This window comes from Rhyacophila brunnea, unplaced genomic scaffold (genome assembly GCF_057557595.1).
Source record: "Rhyacophila brunnea isolate RB1 unplaced genomic scaffold, BYU_Rbru_1.0 scaffold_24, whole genome shotgun sequence".
Taxonomy (NCBI): Eukaryota; Metazoa; Arthropoda; class Insecta; order Trichoptera; family Rhyacophilidae; genus Rhyacophila; species Rhyacophila brunnea.
In genome coordinates this window covers 15,203,117-15,225,075 of record NW_028232904.1, presented here as the reverse complement: position 1 = coordinate 15,225,075, position 21,959 = coordinate 15,203,117, and the positions used below count along the sequence as shown (strand labels likewise).

The following is a 21,959-nucleotide window of genomic DNA, read 5'->3' as shown; positions in this document are numbered from 1 at the left end:
GAAGCCTCCGCTGATATCGGACACTGCCTGGAGGGCGATTCATGAATTTAGCACAAGTGACCAGTTGCACAACTATTGCACAACTTGCTTCAACCGTAGCATATTAAAAGTCGACCGCTGGATGTCACTAGGCCAGGCTTTGGTAGTACACATGCTTTGACGGTAGAGGCGCTCGCAACTTTCCGTTTGACATAATAAACGTCAGATTTTCAATTCGTATCATATGTAATATTGGAGAAAGCTGTTAATAAATTGTTATACATTTACCATTTATTACTACATATTACCGCTAAAATTATTATTTCGTGTTTCAATTCTCATTTAAGGAGGTGTTTATTGTGATTTTGTAATAGTTTGTCTGTAAAATATTGTTGTATCTTGTATTGAATATTCTAATAATGGAGACGTTTCTTTCTTTTAATTATCTACGTACGTTTTATATCGCAACGTTGACGGGTAAATACTGATTAAATATGATGTTATTAACATATTTTACGCCCCCAAAATGGAAGTCCCGCAGTCAGAATTCGGTAATCGAACGGATGCGTTCAAAATGACCGACAACTCATTTGTAAAACGTTTTCGGTTATCGAAAAAAATTAGCAGATCGACTTATTACCAGGTTGGAAGAATTGATGGCACCTCCACCCAGATCTTCGGCATTAAGCGTCGAAACTAAGGTGAGTGGTGAACTTTGATGTCTATTTATATAGGTAATGAAAAAAATATTAAATGTTTGTTGCTTAACATTGTTTCTTGTGTGTAGGTTTTAGCCACACTTCGGTTCTTGGCGACTGGAAATTATCAAACGGGTGTCGGCGATGAGCACACAGTTATGATAAGCCAAGCATCTGTCAGCAGAGCCGTTCAAGAAGTGACGATGGCCATTGATGACCATTTGTTGAACGAATGGGTGCTATTCCCTTCTGACAATTTGGAGCCTATGAAACAAGAGTGAGTACTTATATAAAATAATTAATAATCTACACGTAAATATGATTCCTTTAATATGCACAAGAAGATAAAGGAAACATTGGGAATTACGAAAGGAACCTCATCAACTATCTTGAAAGACGAAAATGGGCGTATTATATTAGATATAGAAAAGAAGCTGACTCGTTGGAAGACATATATTGAAAATCTGTTTGATGATGATAGGGAACCTATTGGCTATACTCTTAATAAATGTGAACAAGCTCCATGCATAAATAGGGCCGAAAAAACCAATCGAACGTGTGACCAATAGTACCAAAATAAAACTTTCTAAATATATCTTTTTAAAAATGTATTTAAACGGATTCTGTTTCAATTCTGAGTGTGTGACGATATTCCCAATATACGTGTTCAACATATTTGTATGTTTAAAATAATTGATTTACATTAGTGAAATCCCGTTTAAAGCGGTACGTCCAAGGCGTTCTCGGAAAAGTGCGCGTCTTAAGACGTTCTTGGCAGCCATCTGGTTAAGCAAAATTGGATAAAAAATATCCATGTAAATAGCGAATCATAAATTCCATTGTAATCTTTATGGATAACTGGCTTCTAGGATTAAAGGTTAAATACAATCAACCACAAATTGTTAGGACAACTAGTTTATATTATTCATCAATGGTTTATGATTACGATTAAGGATGTAACAGTGAACCTTTTCTGTTATATTAACACATAGTTTTACTTGTTTGTTTGTAAAATGGCATCACATAGCGTCTTTGTCCAGCAGAATTTTGGAATTAATGTGGGAATATAAAAACAGTTTGTCGGATATTTCAACAATTATGAAAAAAGATGTTTGTATTTGTATAAAACCATTTATTTATCAAAAAATTTATTTATGAAAACCAAAATAGGTACATAAATGGTTAAATATTACAATTACAGGAATGTTCACATTATTTAAATCATGGCGATTTAATATCAGTGTACTTTATTAATACAAATAAAAAATAATTTTTTAGTACTAGTTCCACGACATACCAAACTATACACAGGCATTGTCTTAAACTTAAATGACCGCCCAATATGACTTGGTCAATGCGAACACGCGCCAATCTCTACTGGCAAATAATCTTTAGTTGACTTATCGTGTTTTGCCAGTATAGATATTGATTTACAAAAGCGTTATAGTTATTTATAGCGATTTTCCAGTAATAATATATTCAATATCGACTTAACACGTAGTGATATCATAAAATTACGGAGGAATTAGGTATAATGAATTTGACGACGCTTGTTTTACCAGACGATAGAGCGTGTTGATATCTATCAAGTATCTTATCAGTTCCAGGTTGTTCTATGTCACTTCGAATCAATCAAAAAGCCATTTTGCTAAAAAATGTGATATAGAATAACCTGGAAATAAGGCAGCGAAGTATCTATCAGTAACTATAAATAAATACCACATGAGTTAAGACGCCTCAATAGCTCATCAAAAATAAAATAAGTAAAAAAACTGTGAAGTTATGAGGTTTTCATATCTTGACGACGATATGCATCGGACACATACTTAAAAATCAAAACTATGATTCTGTTACTCTATGTTAATATTAGAATATTTGAATATTCTTGTGAAATATGAAAGCAATAAAAAAAAATGATTATTTCATATACTTTGGAATTTTATTTCATCCTGTCTCAAAAAATGATTTATGTACACAATCAATAGCACAATTCACTAAATTTAATATAGTTTTGCGTAAAATTTGCATTTTCAAGATACTTATTATAATATCAAACAAAATACACTATGCTGGCACACATAAACACTCTTTAAACAATTCCTTAGAAATATTTTATAGACTAATTATACATAGTAATTATACGCACAAAATATGAAATTTAATATAGGTTTGCATAAAATTTGCAAATTTTCAAGACACTTATTATAATAATAACAAACAATATAAGGCTGGAAAAATCATAGATGCAGAAACACATAAATACTCATTAAACAATTCCATTCAAATAAATCACTGCATTGAAACAGAACTAGACAAATTATTGGTTTTTCATAAGGATACTGACATGAATGTATAGTTTGAAATGGATTTCTTTTGAGTATTTACATGAAAAAACTGTTTTGAGACAAATATAAAATAATGTTTCACAGTTGATTGTAAACAGGTGAAATCATACATCGTTTAAAATGTAACAAGGATCACTTATACTGATATACACGATGCTGTAAAATTTTATTTTATATTCGGCTCAACACGGTAATTATGATTCAGTGAAACCCCCGAAATAGCAACAACCACCCCAAAGAAGCGATTACGGTGCATAGCCGAGATTGTCAATTTTTGCACCTAGCATTAATATTAGTGCGCTCAACTCTGACTTGGCTGCACCGATCAGAGCTGCAGTCTCTGACTTGGCTGCACCGATCAGAGCCGCAGTCTCTGACTTGGCTGCAATGATCAGAGCCTGCGTGTCTGACCTGGTTGCAATGCCGAGAGCCACCATGTCAGACCTGAGCGCAGCAATGTTGATGGTCAGCAACTCTACGGCGGCATTCAACACGGGCACCGGACCCATTGTCTGCGTTGCCACAGAAGTTTGTGACAACGAGAGCCTGCGGGCTCTCACCGTTGCTGGGAAGACAGCACTGCCTTCACTTGTAGCAGCATGGGCTCTTGTGAAAGCAGCACTGTCTTCCAGTGCAACAGTTTGAGCCGTGAGCCGTGGTGTCGCAGAAATTGCACATTCGGGGGTTGTCATCATATCTGCATCTGATGATGATTCAGAATATGCTGTAGTAGGTACAGTAAGAGGGGTTGCGGTGAGTGCCACCTCCATGCTGCTGGTGCTGGGTTGGATGATCCACCGCTGGGGCTCCGACGTTGACACAGACGCGACCCAAAATTTCCTGTGGTACCTGTGAATTAAATGTTATCACCATAAGTAAACATGCGACGGGTGAACCCTTTTATACTGTTAATCAATATAGAATTTCATGAATGACCTACCCCCCCAGTGTAATTGCCCTGTCTACCTTGCTCCCCAGTAACTGTAAATGGCACTATTAGAGCCATAATTCGCTGCTGGAGAGCAGACAGCCGGATTCTACAGGGCGGGCCGCCTCCTGTCTTCCTCTGGGAGATCAGGATTTTGGCCATTTTGGCCCGCGTGTTCCGCCTCGTGTCTTGCCATACCTGTAAACAATAATAATTAGAAATTTTCAATTTCAACAATATTACTAACGATCTAGTACTATTTACAGCAGTGACATTTGGGATGCTTTCAAAAGATGTGGTTTAATTTATGAAAACATTTCTTACTTGAACTTGCTATCTATAGCTACCTATGGTGGATTTATGTGGAGAGTAAGATATTTTGTAAAATAATATTGGATAGGTTGTTGACACAGTCTATTATATTTAAATAAATAATCATTTTTACCAATACTAGTAATAAATAGTAAATCACCTTTTTCCACTGTCTGTGGGATTTTGTAGCACCGCCCAAACAAGCATTTAATTGCTCCGACAGTTCTGTCCACAACCTCTCCATGTCGAGGCTGGTGAACTGCCCGGTGAGCCTTCCGGCGACGAGGTCTGGATGCACTACGGAAAATATGGTAATGTTATAGTATTCCATATCATTGCGGTTAAGCTGGTTTGAGTTACAGTAAGTTATGGTTTGGTTTTTAGTCTCATAAAACGAGGTCATTACACAATTATAAGTATGTCATAATAATGACACAGGCTATGCCTCGAACTGTGTTAATTCCACATGTTGGCATAATTTTAGTAGGCTACATTTCTTACGAGTATTGAATAAAAACGTGGTAGATACTGACATTCCATGAATTCTACCAATTGCTCCATCTGGTGGCTATTTGCCGCTGGCATTTTGTTAATTCTGTAAAGGAATAAATAAATACACTTTTAGTATGATTCCTACATATTATTTTATAAAAGAAACAGTATATTTGAAATCAAATCTGACTTACCGACGTATCTGTTCTTATGAAAGTTTTTGCGCGCGAGAAATAGCTGTCAGATGTGGGCATAGACAAAAAAACTCTTAGGCGATCATAAATGTACGCCCGTTTTTGGCAATTATTAGGTTGCATTATTGGACACAGGAAGGAACAGTGTGCTTCTGTCGAAGCATCACTATCCAATTATGACTACTCACACTACTCACGTCGGCCATGCTAAATTCATGAATCGCCCTCCAGGTGACTGGTTTTGGTGATCCTCTTGAAGATATAAATAATTCCGAAATATTTCTACCTTCCTCTCTCCTTGGGTTTGACACGGAGACGAGTTTCCGTAACCAGAATACTGGGTCAATGTTCTGACACGTGGAAGTGCTTAGCTTTGTCTTAGCTTAGTCTTTGCGCCAAACATTGGCCATATAATTATGTGGTTACCTTTATCCACTAATCCATTGTCTACTATTACTGAGTAGACAGTGTAAAGTCATGAACCCTTCGTCCCGATGCGAGAAGCAGCCGAGTAGCTGTCCTGCGAGACGTTTCGTGTAGGTTGTACTCCACCGGTGTTGTTTTCCTAAGATGATCTACCACTCGTCTTGGATCCCAAACCGGTGGTTTGACGGGTTTGGATTTATGTACTGAAATTTCCTTTAACATATTGTGTTGTACTACCACGTTGCTGCTTGATATCTCCAATGATCATCGGTTTGCAAAATGTGGCTATGGCTGACTTATTCACCAGGATGGTGGTGTACGACAAACCCTCCTTGTTGTGCAAGTAGCCTAGGTATCTGGCCAATTCAATTGGTTGAGGGCTATTATGATCCATTAGGTTCATGTTATACCATGTCTTCCATTTGTTTCAAGCTGGTTTGTAAGTTTTTAGAGTCGATGGCTGCCTGGATCTGGAAGTAACGAGTGCCCCCCCCCCCCTTTTTTTTCACCGTTCAATTTGATCTTATTTCACCCCATCCGAAATTATCCATAGTTGAAGGCACAGTTCCTGGGTCCTTGGAGGTAAACGGTTGGTCTCCGTATCTACTAGTGTCGTATGTAGGTGAGTGATATTGTATAAGGAGGTATTATCGCCCATCATCGTAAGTCCGCTCCCCAAAAGCATTGTTTTCAGCTCGGTGCCACTAGTAAGTACTACCCTTTTGCAAGTAAGTTTTGCAAGTAAGTTTGGTGGTGGAAATATCCACGTCAGTCTGAAGTCCCATACTCGACTGAAGGCGTCGTGAAACAGAGCGCCACTGTCTGTGACGTCTCGTGAGACGTACGTTGCAACGAAATGTGCTGTTTCTCTTGCGAATAAATCCACCTCAGGAACTCCCCATTTTCGAAACAGGTGATGGTTGCGGTGTTGATGAGGTGCCATTCGGGAATGAGTTGTCTGCGGGAGAGATGATCTGCCACGCAGTTGTACTTTCTGCTGGTACCCGAGATTGAATTGCAGAGAGAACAGCATACATTTACTTTCTGTTGGAATGCCATACCATGCCAACTGGTCTTCTTTCCACGTACCTGATAGGTGGTGTTCATTCAGTTGGGCCCCCAGCCTGTGTCGGCTGCGTCTGTCGTCAGGAAGTGATTGAATGTCATTATGTGTGTCACTCTGAGGATCCTATCGCCTGGAGCTACCACATGATGTCCTGCTGGGCCTGTGGTAGGATTGTCGCCAATTGGCGAGGATGGGACCTCGACAATATTGATGACTGGAGCGTTGCAGCCGTCGGCAATGAAACATTCCTCGTGGAGGTAGAATGAAAAGTTGAGTCGCCCCAGAAGGAATTGAACATGTGCCTGTCTGAGGGTCCAACTGCCTTTTTGTACCTGCGTTAGCAGATGGTGAAGGAGTGCTACACACTTCTCCGGCCACAGGAACCTCCGATTATTGTGTGTGTCCCACGTGATGTCCAGGAACCCTCTTTGTTGGCTTGGGATCAGACAGGATTTCTTTATATATTTATTATCCACCCTAAAGACTGTGAAGAGAAAGACCTGAACCGAGACTTTTTCTCTGATCGGTTGGCTACTAAGAAATCGTCTAGGTAATTGAATATTCTCAACCATTCGACCAATTGGTGGAGTGCTGCACCAACAGCGGTGTCTGAGGCGTCACTGATGATAGCTAGCGGTGCATCATTTTTTGGATGAGCTAGCAGTGTTGCGTCAGCCAAACTTTTCTTGCATGCTTCAAATGCTCTGATAGTCTCGGGAGTCCATGGAATAGGCTGCTTGCCTTTCATGTTGCCCTGGAGAAGGGTGTGCAGAGGTTCTTGAGTACCTGCAGCATTGGGTATGAACCTTCTATAGAAGTTCAAAATACCCAAAAACCGGCGTAGGCCCTTGATATTCTCTGGGCGGCTGTACTCCCGAATGGCTTCTACCTTGTCGGGTAGTGAACAGATGCCATCCGAAGATACGAGGTATCCGAGGAACTTCACCGTTGAGGTGCCGAAGTCGCATTTCCTCGAGTTTACCACGACTCCGTACTCCTGCAAACGTATAAAGAGCGTTTGCAGGTGTTGGAGGTGTTCCTCTTCTGAGCTTGAAGCGATCAAGATGTCATCGATGTAGGCATAGCAGAAGTCCATGCCTTGTAGTACTTCGTCGATGAATCTTTGGAAGGTTTGCGCCGCGTTACGGAGACCAAACGACATATATGGAAAATCGAAGAGGCCAAAAGGTGTCGTAATGGCAGTCTTCGGTATGTCTTCTTCGGCGACTGGGATTTGATTGTATACTCGGACCAGGTCGATGGTGGAGAATACCTTCCTCCCGCGGAGAGCTTGGGAAAAATCTTGGATGTGACGTACCGGATACCGATTTGGTATGGATCTGGCGTTCAGACCTCGGTAGTCACCACACGGACGCTATTGTTTGTTCGATTTGGCGACCAGGTGTAACGGCGATGCCCAACTGCTACCTGATGCTCGAGCGATCCCAAGTCTCATCATATCTTGAAACTCCCTCTTCGCAATCTGTAGTTTGTCCGGAGCGAGTCGCCTTGGGCGCGCTGCCACTGGTGGTCCCGGTGTTGTATTGATATGATCTTTCGTTGTGTGATGCGGCGTTTCGACTGTGCCATCAGGACGTGTGATATCTGGAAACTGTTGCAACAGGTCATGATACGCAGACCTGCCTGAAACGGTTTTGATCGACAGGACCTCTCCCGTACTGCGGTTTGCGGAAGTGGTGAGATGAGTGGTTTGGTCTAACAGACGTCTATTCTTGGCGTCGACTAAAAATCTAAAATGGATTAAAAAATCAATTCCAATGATGGGTTTACTAACATCGGCAATGACGAACCTCCGTGTGAAGTCTCGTCGTAGGCCCAAGTTTAATGTCAACGGAAGGTTCCCGTATGTAGCGATTACCGTACCGTTCCCCGCTGACAGCTCGTATGTCGTTTTTGTTAGACGTCCTGGAACCTTAGAACGTGGGTACACCCAGAGATTGGCGCCTATGTCGACTAGAAACTGTATTTTCGTGTTGCGGTCGTTGACAAATAGGCGACTTGACATTGGGCTGTATTCGCTGGCCGCTATCATTGATTGCCCGGAGCGTTTCCCTCTTGATGGCTGCAGGGTTGTCTGCACTTCTGTGCGGCTGCTCCGAACATATGGTGGTACCAGCATTTGCCTTGGTTATCTTCTCTGTTGCGACTGGATGAACGTCCACTTGTACGGCTTCGTGAGCGGCTGTTGAATCGCCGGCCGTGGTTCTTTACCAGTGGGCGTGAGTCAGCAGAATAATTAGGCTATTAACTAACTAAGTGAGAACACATATACAAAGATTATTGTCGCGGTCATTGATCTACAAAGTTAGCTATAACTTGATACCTACATGGAAATGCCTATTAATTCAATTTGTAATATATAATATCACCATATATCCTTCGCTGAGGACAAAATCACCTGGCGCCAAGCTTGTATAATTTCGGCGCGTTTCCCGGTGAGGATCTGAGTCATGTTCACGCAAATGTTATTATGCGTTGTCCCCAAAACCCTCTGCGATTTTTTTTGTACAGGCCCATCGTGATGTCATGATGTTTTAAGGATTGGTTGCCCAATCCACTAACCCTTGCATACCCTTCCAGAAGCTGTCCCGTGGGGTAAACATCGCATTCTGGAGGGCCGCGATGATCCTCTCCATCGGATGGTTAGCTGATGACGAGTGGTCGTACCAACGCAACTCGTCATTGAGCCCTAACTCTACTTTTTGGGCGTTGTAACACTCCTTGCCGGTCCCCTGCTGAAATAAGGTACGTAACGAGGGTACCTCAAACATCAGCATCTTAATCGATGTTCTCATATTGAACTTTTTCTCCTGTGTCAGTTCTGCTCCGCCGTCTGGTGTCTATTGCTTTTAGAATATCCTCCTCACGGTCATCCAGATGTTGCGCCATAATCACTGATCACTTAACGTTCACTTACGATCACTTAACGTTCGTCCAAGATATTTTATTTTGATAGTTAGAACGAAATGTCAGACGCTACATCTAAACCATGGGTGGCCAACCTTTTCAGCGGCCTGGCCAGATTCTAAAAATGAGATTTCCTACCGGGCTGCAGAACCGATTTTTTTATTGTACAAAACAAAAAAGAAATATACTTATATTAGGTATATATATTAATAAAATAAAAAAAAATGAAAATCAAACATATTTATTAGATTAGACTTTATTTAAATAATAAAAAATAAACAAAATAATATAAAAATAATAAATTTTAGTGAGAAGTTTGATTTTGTGTGGCAGAACTAAGTGCATCAATATCGATACCGAGTGAGGTTGTTCCTACACGCAAACAGTTTTCCAAACTGCACATCAGTGATTCGTGTTTTCACTCGGGATTTGATATGGTTCATCCGACTAAAAAGCTGTTCACACGTGTAAGTGTTCCCAAATAGCGAAGTCATCATTAGAGCATGTTTGTAAAATGCAGGATATTTCTCCTTGTCCAAATATGTTTTGTTAACCTCTTCCAAATCAACCTGATAGAATTTCTCCTTTAATTGTTCGTCGTAACATATTTTCACAATGTTCCATTTGTACATTTCCCGGTTATAAATTCACATCTACGGAGAATGGCGTTGCAAATGCAGCAAAACGCACAGGGTGCTGTTAAAAATCTTGAGCCAATATCGAATCTCAATTTGCAAAATTGGCACATCTAGCGGCAGCATTTGATATTATTTTTATTTTCTCACTGCTCCACGGGCCACAAGTTGACACCCAGCGGGCTGCGGGTTGGCCACCCATGATCTAAACAATAAGGAAGCCAAATCCAGAATGACAAAGGAGTCCCAAACTACCTACATAAAAAGGGAGGCGCTGGTATGACCAATAAATAAAAAGGGAGGAATGACCAAACGACAAGAAAAAGGAACATAAATTAGTAGAATATAACCTCACGCGAAGAAGGAAGAGCAAACCCTATCTCAAGGACTTCAAAGTTAAAGTCGAATAATGGTCAGTTGTGTTTTTTTTAAATTAAGAGGGCGTATTCATTTGCGTAAAATTATAAAAAAATATAGTTAACCATAGACAACAATATTATTAAAGAATTAAAATTTGAAGAATGTGTTTAATGGGTTAAACGTCACTTTGTCATCTTTAGTAAAATGTTTTACCTCTGTTTACTTTTATAGAAAATGTTGTGTTTATGTTATTTAACGTTTTAGTGTCTAATTAATAATGCCAACCTGTGCTGTTTTCGGGTGCCTTAACGATTCGATCAAAACTGACGGTTCAAATATAAGCTATCACGAATTCCCGACAGATCAATGCTTGGCGAAACAATGGATCAGTGCTTGCAAACGGAAAGAAATATTTTTACTGACCGATGGTAATTACCATTTAAGAAATATTTAAAGTACATCTCTAGACACTAAACAGTATTTCATATAACCATCAATTGTAATAAAGATAAACAAGATAAAGTACCTTACAATGTGAACATTTTAAATCTATTTATTTTTCGTGTCCCTCTCATTATAGATTGTGAGTCCTATTAAATATTATGATATATTTATATCTATCCAGCGATCCCAAAGATGTTGAGCAAACCTTATTCTATAGAGATGGAGACGAAATGTATGAAATTGAAGCAAAAAAGGACGACTGGTCCACTGATTAAGTTAGCTACAAGTGACTTCGCATTGCCGGTTCATTGGTAGAGAACTTCACACTACTGCTATGACACGTATTTGCCAATTTGCAGGGTGTACTGAAAGACTATTTGTCTCGATGAGTAGATAAGCAGCCAATAATACTACATTTCGGCCTTATTTTTTATTTTCTGCCGATAGATATTACCATAACCTATTACATTTTACAAATTTATGACTTCCAGCTACGATATGCTCCGCTCATTTCTCTGCATCAAACATGGATCCAGATCATCTGTCGTCTTCGAACCACTGCCGCCTTAAACCCGATGCCCTTCCGACTGAAAATCTACCTGCAGAACCTGATTCATATTCTGAATTAATCAAATTTAGTTCGCCAAAAACTGTTATGGTAATAATTTGTATTATATTTTAATAAAATTGTCATACATTACGGCCAGTGGGCCCTCTAAAACTATATATCAAATTCGCGTGGATTTTATGTTATCGTAATAGATTTTTCGGCTGTCACCGTGTATTCGTCCTCCTTCATTCTTCGAAATTTCAGGCTTGTTGCAGATGCCATTCTCAAGAGATCTCTTGTGCCTTTAAGTGTCAAAAATATATTGTCTGGTTGTATGGTTGTGAGATATTTGATCAATCGAATTCCATTCCTCATTAGATAATATGATGTCTATATAGGTGGCTCTCGTGGTGCAGTGCGTAAGGCACTTGCCTTCCACCCGGGAGTTCTGGGTTCGATTCCCGGTTAGGACTCAATATTAATGTGTTTTTCTCAAAGCCTGGGTGTTTGTGATTGTTCAAAATTACTAACAACCACCTTGTACGAAAAAGCAAGGACATGGTTATTAATAATTCTAAAAAAAAAAAAATATGATGTCTATATGAAGTTTGAATAGCTCCACTGACTAAATCTGCTCTGCGGGTCTATTCTATACACAAGGCAACTATCGACCGCTAAAGTGATAGTATTTATTACATATTTTTGTATTGAGGTATTATAATTTATTGTTACGATAAGTTAGCCGTGTAAACAGTCAAAACTATCTCGCTCTAAATTTTATCAAGCCATGAGAGGTGCTATTAAAATATGTGACAATAAGTGCTAATACTGTGATACAAACCTACCCTAAGTTTGATAATATTTATCACTTTATCACTTTAGCGGTCGATAAGTATAGAATAGGCCCACTGGTATACTGTATATCGCTTTTTCAAATTGGCGACAGTTTCAACATAGCATTTTCTGCATTTCCTATTCTCCTTTTGATGTCAGCATTGTATCCACGTTCATTAGAATTACCAGAACTGAAAAATAAATCTTATAAAAAATCTTGGTTTATGATTTTAGGAATCCAAAAATAGGGATATAAAAGACGAGGTGCGATCGAAAATGGAAAGATTGTGCAGGACATGCTTGGTGGAAGGTGGATCCGAAGTCATGCGGGGACTGTTCTCTGTCGGTGACCCTCCTTCCAACAGAGAATATCACGAGATGATTACATCCTGCACAGGAATATCGGTAAGAGCTTCATTCGGATGGAAATATTAATGAATGAGCATGAAGACGTTTTTTCACGATGGCACGCCTAGGTGCAAAATTTTGTACATCTGAAGGCATGGTAACTGCTCGAAATAATTTTTATTGTATGGACTGACTGGGTTACAAATGTTGAAGTTCTCAATCAAATGGGAAAGGACCGAGAAGTTCTGTGTAGTATCAAAACCAGAAAACCACTGTACCTCGGCCATACTGTGAGAGGACAAAAGTACAGCATTCCCCAACTTGTCATTCAAGAAAAGCAGAGGACGGCGCCGCATTTCGTGGCTCAAGAACCTCTGTGATTGGTACGAGTGCAGCTCCACTGAACTGAGAATGAGTTTAGGTGGATGTTGTTTTATAAAATCTTAAAATAGGGTCTGCTTAACTCATCCGGTGTACTTCCTTGTACCTATCTAATTCATCTACTGATATATCTCTTTTTTTATGTAATACTGTTATATTTATATATCTTTCTTTCTAAATGTCATGTTGTGAACGTCTTAAACTTATAATTTGTAATGTCCACAATATGTTAAAAAAAATAAATAAATAAATAAATAAATAAGAAATAAGAAGAAGAATCTAAATCGAGAACTTGATAAAACTTGATTAGTTCCAATCGTAATATGGTAACACTAGGTTGTTTTTTTATTTCTATCGATAATACAGTTCGATACTGGACTTATTCTGCAGTTTCCTCAGCGCCTCATTCACAATTTGAAGAATCATCGAAGTATCTCCACTTCTTCATACTGTTTTTAATTTTTGTCATATTCATCGTCGTCCAAAATGCAAAGTCCTGCGTAGCTCCGGTTGGTAGACAGGTTCTCGTTGACCACCTTGCAGACTATATAATCGCATATCTCGCGCCAATTTGTTATTCTTTCCGCTGCTTATGACTCCAAGATCACCTTGGATTAGTGGTCCCCAACCTTTTTATAGCCGCGGACCAGTCAACGTTTGATAATTTTATCGCGGTCCGCTGAGGGGGGGAGGGGGTTGATTGTTTATATTTTAGATTGTTTTGATTTGATAATTTTAATTTAATTGTATTTAAACATCCCTTCAAAATAAAATACAGTTACACCAAAAAATTAATATAAAGTGATTTAACATTTTAACTCACTAGAACGCTAAATCAATGATAACCCTGAGCTTATTTCTTTGCAACGAGACGGTTCCATCTGGGGGTAATAGGAGACAATGACACCAAAAGTGTATTGCTTATGTCCAATTTATTCCATTGTTTTGTTTTGGTTGCTGTCATTGCAGAAAACCCCACTTCACACAGATAGGATGTCGGAAATGGCAATAGGGATTTAAGTGCTGTGGTGGCAATCTCAGGGTAATCCGCCATGACTTTAATCAAGAACTCCGGCAAAGTTGTTGTCTCGAACGTAGTTTTAAGGCCGCCATCATCTGCAATCTCAAGCAGTTGATCTTCTTGCACAGACATGCTAGATTCGCCTGGTTTGTTGACAAATGGGTCGCGGATCCATTCCTTACCAGGAAAGTCGCACAAACCAGAGGGAAATACACCAAAGTAAATTAAATGGAAATAATTTAATGTTACTTGGGTGGCCTGGTACCAATTGATACAGGGACCGGGAGTTAGGGACCACTGCCTTAGATCACCAAAGGAAGCATTTTATGTGTACATAATTAGTTTTTTATTGTACCTTTACAGATCATAAAAGACGACGGATTGCCACGCCAGCTGTGCATAATGTGCGCGGATGAGATAACGAATCTGTTCACTTTCAAAACAAAATGTGCGAGAGTGGACGTGTGCCTGCGTAAACTCTTACGTAACCCTGATGAGAGGGGCTTGAAGGATCTTCTAGAATTGTCGCGGCACGGTGATACCGAGAAAGATTTATTCTTTGTTAATACAGGTAGTTTTCATTTCATTTTAGAGGTTTTGGACCTAAAGCCTATTACACACGGTAGGTATTTTAAATATCGTAATATACCAGAGTAGCATTGGTTTACTGGCATGATTCATTTGTTAATTCATCTGTGAGTCAATTCACTAACAAGTTGAACAAAACTGTCAACTGTACCAGACTTGTACTGTTGTTAAACTTAAGTGCGGTTTTCCCAATGACATTATTAATGGACGACGCACTCAATACAGTAGCTAGCAAGTAAATTCGCGCAATCGCATGTATAGGTAGACGTCACGTAATTTCCATTATGCGATATCACGCATCGGGAATTTATAGCAATATGACTTTTATTGTAATGGCGTTAGAGCAGTGTTTCTAATGTCATTGTTCATTTGAGCGAACCCGTTCGAACCGAACCATTCGGCAGACCTGACAAAAAGCATCGGGAATTTATAGCAATATCACCTTTATTGTAATGGCGTTAGAACAGATTATGCCATTCGGCAGACCCGACAATAAAGTGAGTGTCATTTTCTTTTCCAGATGATTCGTCCATATTAATGTCATTGGGTTTTCCATTGGATGACAATTTCAATTGGGCTTATGTTTTATTTTTGTACCCATTTATCGTGAGGTTAATAGGGCCTCGCTCGCAGACATGCATTTTGTGCAGCTTTTTCAAATGCGATGAATAACTCTTTTGGATGTCTAATTACATATTAGTAATTTTAATATTTACAGATGATACAGACACATTAAACAATCACAATAAGAAAAAGAGATTAATGGATGGCGTAAATTATATCAAAACATCTCCTGAAAACCTCGACCATGACACGTCAGCTTTTAAAAACACCCAGAGACTGCCATCAAAGCGTTTGACCAGCGAATCTACAGAAGAGATTCGAACACCAGTTAAAAGTATCCAAGAGTCGTCTGATGCTCTCCAGAGTGGTTTTGATGAATTTTATAATTCGGATGACGAATTGAATATGCCTAACGCCAGTTACGACCCCCTTAATTTACTGTCAAATGACATTTCTAAGATGGAAGGAAAAAGAAAATTTTCAACTCTTGAGGTTTGTATGAATTTTTTTCTAGGTTCTAAATCCATATAATATCAATGTTATGTATATCTAACTGATTATGAACCTCATTCATGCTTACATACTGCCGTCTGCAATTTAGGAGAGATCTTTGTTTAGCTACGTATTTTTTTCGACTTATACGAGGTATAAATGAGAACTCTGCCATTCTGGGCAGTGTGGCCCTGTGTGTGTCCCTGATAACTATCTTAGAAATAGGAAGCATCAGTTGTTTATTCTCCCAAGGTGCAGAACCAACCTGCCAATTGGGAGGGCGGTAACTAAGTTTAACCAAATTGCTTCTGGTGTTGATATATTCCACTTGCGTGAGTTGAGTTTAGGTGGACGCTATTTTATAAATTATTCGAATAGGGCCTCCTTAGCAAACTCGGTGTACTTTGAACTTCTATAAACTGCTTTTGTATGTTTATAATTAATTATTATCTTCTCTTTTTATATTATCATTTTTATCCCTTTTATTAATTCTCTTTTTCTTTCTTCTTTATAATAATGTTTCATGTCGTCTGAACGTCTTAAATTTATAATTTGTAATGTCCCCAATATGTTAAATAATAAATTAATTGAATTGATGAATTGATGACAGAACAAAATAATCACTTCATGGTAATGTCATTTTTGGTGATCAAATGTTTCCATTTTTTTAATTATGATTTTGAATTGAGAAGATGATTAGAGATTTAGATGTCCACTTGAGTATTGTCGAACAAGAACTTCTTGTCCACATATTAAAACTGTGAACTAACATTCCCCTCCAGTGCAGCTAATCGAACTTCCATTTTCAAATGAGGAACGCCCCCAAATTTATCATTTCATTTTACGCACCCGTGGTGTACGGATCTATCAATTTACGTAATTTGAAGCTTTTTTAATAATAAATGATCAGGAGTGATGCTAGAATTATTATTAGTAATTCTTTCTTTCTTCTTTCGACCATGTCCGATCCTAATTGGATCATATGGACATCCACAGAGTAGAGGTTTGTTAATACAGATTTTGTTTTTTACGAGAAATGGATGTCAGCCACTTGCTCAACCTATTAGGTCCATACCCTGAAACCCTCGGATTATTAGTAAACTTTTGATTTATTGCGAAAACGAAAAAGAGTCACATCTAAAAGGAGAGCTGATACATTATTTAAACACGCTACGTCACTGAGAACTCCTCTATATGTAAGTACAGCGACTTCCTGTTGTCGCCGATATCTTGTTGTCGGACAGTAATTATGTTTTTCCAGGCCAAATGCGAGACAGTTTTTGAACAGACGTCATACGTATGTTTTTGAGAATTTTCAAAATTTTTTATTTAAATATCAGACCATGCATGCAGTACTTTTTTGCCTGTATAAACCGCACGCCATACGTTCGAAATAACATTTTTTTTAATGTTTTATTTTCATATTAGAAGGTGAAAAATCCTGAACCTGTCGTAGCGTTTGCGTGCCGTAATTGTGAAATGCACTTCCTGAGTTTCGACGAGTTGTGCACGCACAATTTGACCCACCCTCATGTCACAGATGATCTGAAACTCGTCTGCCGGTACTGCGATGAATCCTTCACCTATCAAAGGTAAACAATTAAAACTATTTTTATATTATAGTCAGGGAGCTGCATTTACTGTGATAGAAGCAGGGGTAGGGGTTTAGATGTGTACGTGAAATTATTGTGAAAAGGATTTTTTGTTCCTCATATAGACTACTCGTACTATACTATTGTGTCGTTACTTACCGATGTTTTTAAATAAACAACCTTCTCTGTACTGAATTGATTGCTTGGAGATATATGAGTAAAGTTTTATACTTGGGGTTGCTGCCAAAAATTGATACTTAAGTCGATAATTTAGGCATTTAGAGTTAACAACGGATTATGTGTCTATATATAAATATGTATGCTAGAAAAAAAATCAAGGTCATCCAATGTGACAACATGCACATAAAAATTAGCATTATGCCTGACTTGCAATTACTCCAAAATATGATTTCGAGACTTACCAACTGTTGGCAGTAAAATCTATTACACCCAATCCTCTTTTTGCACGGGGGATACGTTCCAAAGACTACCGTGCAGACCAAAACCGTGTAAAAAAAGATAAGGTGCCCATACAAAAACAGTAGATAGGTTCCATCACTTAAAATCATCTCAAAATACGAAATTCTTGAACTCAAATATAAATCAAATTTATTTATTATTTATACATAAAAATATTTATATATAAAAATACATAGTTTTCGATTTCAATTAAATTTAGCATAGAGAAATATATTCACTCAGTGTCACTCCTTGACAATAAACGTGCCCGTTTCCTGCCGTTTTTCACTGGCGAAAAATCACTCATCGCTGGAAATATTTATTGACGCTGACGCCGAAGCACCCGGTGCGTCTTTCGTATCGAACCCGAAGTGACTGACTAGTGGCGCCATGTATGTACATATGCATGTCTGTGCGGCATCCGGTGACAACATATGTATGCACCAGTGGTGTGCGGTCCATTGCAACACAATTTTTTGATAAATATGTACACAAATATGTATTTTTATTCTTTTTAGTTTTTTAAGCCGTGTTAAAGCAAAAAAATCAGTGTAAATAAAAAATAATTGGTACTTTTTTTAACCCGTGTTGTTTCGAAACCGTGCAAAAAGAGGATCAGGTGTATATATAATTCAGAATCACCTCACCTATTAGAAAAAAAAATGACGTTGGATGGGAGTCGAACCCGAATCCTTCAGATTTCAGCCAATGCACTTTACCAATCTACCCACCTGTAACTTACCTAATTACAACGAAATTAACTAATAGTCATGCAACTGAAGAGCTTCTCAAATTTCACTAATATTGGTGATTGGGTTTTGCGATTTGAATTAAGGTATCAACAATAGACACTTACCTTACTTACTACCAAACATTACCCAATTTCAGCATAACTTTTCAACTCCCGCCAAAAAACATATTTTTAATAGGTACATTGAAATTATGTACATTCAATAAAGAATGTTACATTCTTAAGTCTTGTGAATCATCTGTTGAATAAAAAAAATAGTTTATTAAATTATTAGTAAGTGGAAATATGTTAGCCGGTTATATGCCTTCAGCGAATTTTCTCGCTCTATGAGGCCGTGATCGACAGGCCGCACATACAATTTTCGCGAGTTATCTCGTCCGATTTTAAACTCAAATTACTAGCCACTGTCGATTGACATGCATAATCTAAAAAATTAAACACACGGTGACAGCTGTTTGAATTACGAGGGTGGGTCAATAATTCCTTAGAAAAAAGCATTAAAACAGTTTTTATTTTTGTATTTTTTTTATTTCTCAACATAATCTCCTTGGAGCTCAATACACTTGGTTAGACGTTTCTCAATTTTTTTTTAAACCGTCAGAAAAATAAGTTTTCGGAAGGTCCTCAAAATAAGCATTTGTCCGATCGATGACTTCTTCATTTGAAAAAAAACGTTGTCCACTTAGCCATTTTTTAAGTTTGGGAAAAGGAAAAAGTCACTGGGGGCTAAATCTGGCGAATACGGTGGGTGGTCGACCAATTCGAACTTCAATTCTTCAATTTTAGCCATTGATCGTAAACATGTGTGAACACGGGCATTGTCCTGATGAAAGAGGATTTTTTTCCTGTTTAAATGAGGCCGTTTTTCTTCAATTTTGTTTTTTAGCTGGTCCAATAAAGATGCATAATAATCCCCTGTTATTGTTTTTCCTTTTTCCAAATAGTCAACGAAAATAATTCCACGTGCATCCCAAAATACAGTAGCCATAACCTTACCAGCTGATTTTACGGTTTTCGCCTTCTTTGGACATGGTTCGCCTTTCGCAATCCACTGCTTTGACTGTTCTTTCGTCTCGGGAGTATAGTGGTGTATCCATGTTTCATCTACAGTCACAAAGCGACGAAAAAATTCATCCGGATTACGTTGCATGAGCGACAACAGGGCTTTAGAGGCCACAACCCTATTGCGTTTATTGTCGACTGTGAGCAAACGCGGCACCCATCTTGCAGAAATTTTTTTCATGCTTAATTTGTCATGTAAAATAGAAATGACGCTACCTTTTGAGATCCCTGTAACCTCAATTATCTCACTCAACTTTAATCTTCGGTCACTTAACACCATATCGTGGATTTTATTGATCATTTCTGGTGTAGTCACCTCTACAGGACATCCTGAGCGTGGTTCATCCTTTGTTGATGTACGACCACGTTTAAATTCATTTAACCAGTTATAAATAGTTGCAAGTGAAGGAGCAGATATGCCGTGAACTAAATCCAACTCATTTTTTATTTCCTTTGCTGTTAACCCTTTTATATTAAAATGTTTAATAACAGCTCTAAACTCAATTTTCTCCATTTTTGTAAACAAGCAAAATTTTTTTTTAAATGTACGAGAAACACACAACAACCCGACCAATCTGATTGAAACTTCGCAGCATACTGAATCGGTAGTGCCGCTGCATGAAAACTAATCGCTTACAGTACTAGTCGCGCCACCTGTCGGCTTTTCTAAGGACTTATTGACCCACCCTCGTATTATGAAATAGTAAGCCACAAATTAGTAATTAGTAAGAGCTTCACTCTACATTCAACGTGTGTCGTTAAGAATCTGCGGTAAAAGTAATATCGTGAGGCATAGAAAAGGTTAATAAACACCACATTTCATGATAATTGTCCATATTGGTTTCGAAGGCAAATGATATAATATTGTTTTCAGATTAGTAATCCCTCACATACGGTCAGCGCACGCTGACATAGCGAGGTTTCAGTGTGGATACTGCGGAAACAAGTGGAAAATATTCGATCAGCTGAAATACCATTTGGCCAATCATTCAACTGGCGACAGCTTCTTTAAAATTGACAACACTAACCCAAGAATCAAACAAGAGATTTGCAGCGATGGTAATTATGTCTTTTTAATCCTTTTTTTTTAATTTACGTATTATTTGAAATGAATGAATGGTATTATTTTATTAATTGAAGATCGTGGTAGTAAATAATGTTAAATGACAAATGTCTAAACAAAGATACCAATCTTATTACCGATTTTCCAAATACAATTTTTTAAGGGACTGAAAAAAAAAACCTAATTGGAGGGAAAATGTAAAAAGGGGGTATTGAAAAAAAGAACATTTAAATTTTATGTTTCTAAAAAAATAACGTTTTATTAACACGTTGATCGCCATGGGGGTCACCGGTGACCGGCAAAGAAGACCTCCCTTAGAGTTGTTCTACAGCGCCGGCGGGCACGCGCGCAGTGAATTTTTCGATACGCGGTGACCGGCATGGCCCTTCTGTATATTACTGCCACTTGGCCTGAAAATATTTCTTCCCAGTCACAAAATATAGGCTCACTAATGTAAAGAATGTACATAATGAAAAAAAAAGTTTTCCTTTTAAATTGTAAATCTGTTTTTATTGATATAAAAATAAAAATTAAATAGATTATAAAAATTATATTATGTAAATAATAAAAAAATAGAATTACAAAAATGATTATAATGTATGTATATGTATATTTCCAGTTTATGTGTATCCAGGTTATTATACTACCCAATTTGAAAACTTTTATTCCGTATTTGTGCCTTTTCTGTTTATTATACTATCTAAATCTAAATATAATTCGACCACGAAATGGCACCATGCTTTTGTCAACACATATGGACAGGTGACCGGCGAAATGGCCGGCCCGGCGCAATATAATAAATTAACTTGTTGGCGCCAAAAACCAATATTTACGTAAAAAATTCATCAAAATGAAAAAAAATACTATATTCTTTCATAACCTATCAAATAATACCTTAGAAACAAATAATCATTTTTTAACTATTTTATGTAAAACTAGTTGGCAATCAATGTGTTAAAAAACAACATTCAATTTAAATTTTTATTGAAAAAAATTTAATTTTTTATTAAAAAAACCGTGTATATTAGTTTGTTGCATTTTTGTTTTTTTGTTATGTAATTCTATTTCAAAACTATATAAATATTTAAAAGTGTCATCTTGAATATCAGCAAGGCTTGTAAAGTAGGTTTTTAAACCCTCGATGAACCTCATTGCTTCTTCTTTTTTTGGAATATCAACTTCTTCTTCATCAGACAGTTCTTAAGCAGACAAGTCTGCTGGTGTTAAATGTCAGTATTAAACTTAATCAACAATGTCATCAACTTCCACCAAGTCTGATGTCATAACATTGGAGTCAAGGTTTACATAATCCTCCAGGGGTTGGTCTGAAATCCTTTCCCAGCCTTTTATAACATCACACTGGATATTTTCTTGGGTACTGGGTACGTCTTCATCCTGCTCCTTGTATATCCTACGTAACATACGTTTTTTCGCCCCGGGTTCACAT

General features: G+C 38.0%; 2 protein-coding genes across 3 annotated transcripts in view; one reads left to right on the top strand and one right to left on the bottom strand.

The window, feature by feature from the left end:
• Positions 1–3,629: 3,629 nt before the first annotated feature.
• On the bottom strand, positions 3,630–4,996 carry LOC147069107 (uncharacterized). 2 transcript variants are annotated; one of them, XM_085951159.1, is made up of 5 exons: positions 4,949–4,996; positions 4,796–4,857; positions 4,423–4,559; positions 3,963–4,148; positions 3,737–3,871 (listed from the first exon to the last, which is right to left on the bottom strand). In XM_085951159.1, exons 2-5 carry the CDS (start codon positions 4,845–4,847, stop codon positions 3,737–3,739), a joined length of 510 nt encoding a protein of 169 aa, XP_085807285.1. In that variant the 5' UTR covers positions 4,848–4,857; positions 4,949–4,996. The 2 variants fall into 2 exon arrangements, with proteins under 2 accessions (XP_085807286.1, XP_085807285.1); XM_085951160.1 differs by having other exon boundaries at positions 3,630–3,871; positions 4,796–4,971.
• Positions 4,997–10,532: 5,536 nt separating this feature from the next.
• Positions 10,533–21,959, top strand: part of LOC147069106 (uncharacterized) — a 29,998-nt gene continuing 18,571 nt past the window's right edge. Inside the window, exons 1-7 of the mRNA XM_085951355.1 lie at positions 10,533–10,791; positions 11,299–11,465; positions 12,426–12,596; positions 14,305–14,512; positions 15,248–15,585; positions 17,014–17,177; positions 20,324–20,508. Of these exons, the coding sequence (XP_085807481.1) occupies positions 10,641–10,791; positions 11,299–11,465; positions 12,426–12,596; positions 14,305–14,512; positions 15,248–15,585; positions 17,014–17,177; positions 20,324–20,508 (1,384 nt within the window). The 5' untranslated portion in view covers positions 10,533–10,640. The remainder of the gene's footprint in view (positions 10,792–11,298; positions 11,466–12,425; positions 12,597–14,304; positions 14,513–15,247; positions 15,586–17,013; positions 17,178–20,323; positions 20,509–21,959) is intronic.

What these genes read in the sequence shown, in the direction of transcription:
- LOC147069107 (XM_085951159.1), bottom strand. Translation starts at nt 4,847, where the DNA reads ATGCCAGCGGCAAATAGCCACCAGATGGAGCAATTGGTAGAATTCATG. An exon ending in ATTGGTAGAATTCATGGAAT is followed by an intron (nt 4,560 to 4,795) that starts GTCAGTATCTAC and finishes TATTTTCCGTAG; the next exon opens with TGCATCCAGACCTCGTCGCC. An exon ending in AGGGCAATTACACTGGGGGG is followed by an intron (nt 3,872 to 3,962) that starts GTAGGTCATTCA and finishes TTTAATTCACAG; the next exon opens with GTACCACAGGAAATTTTGGG.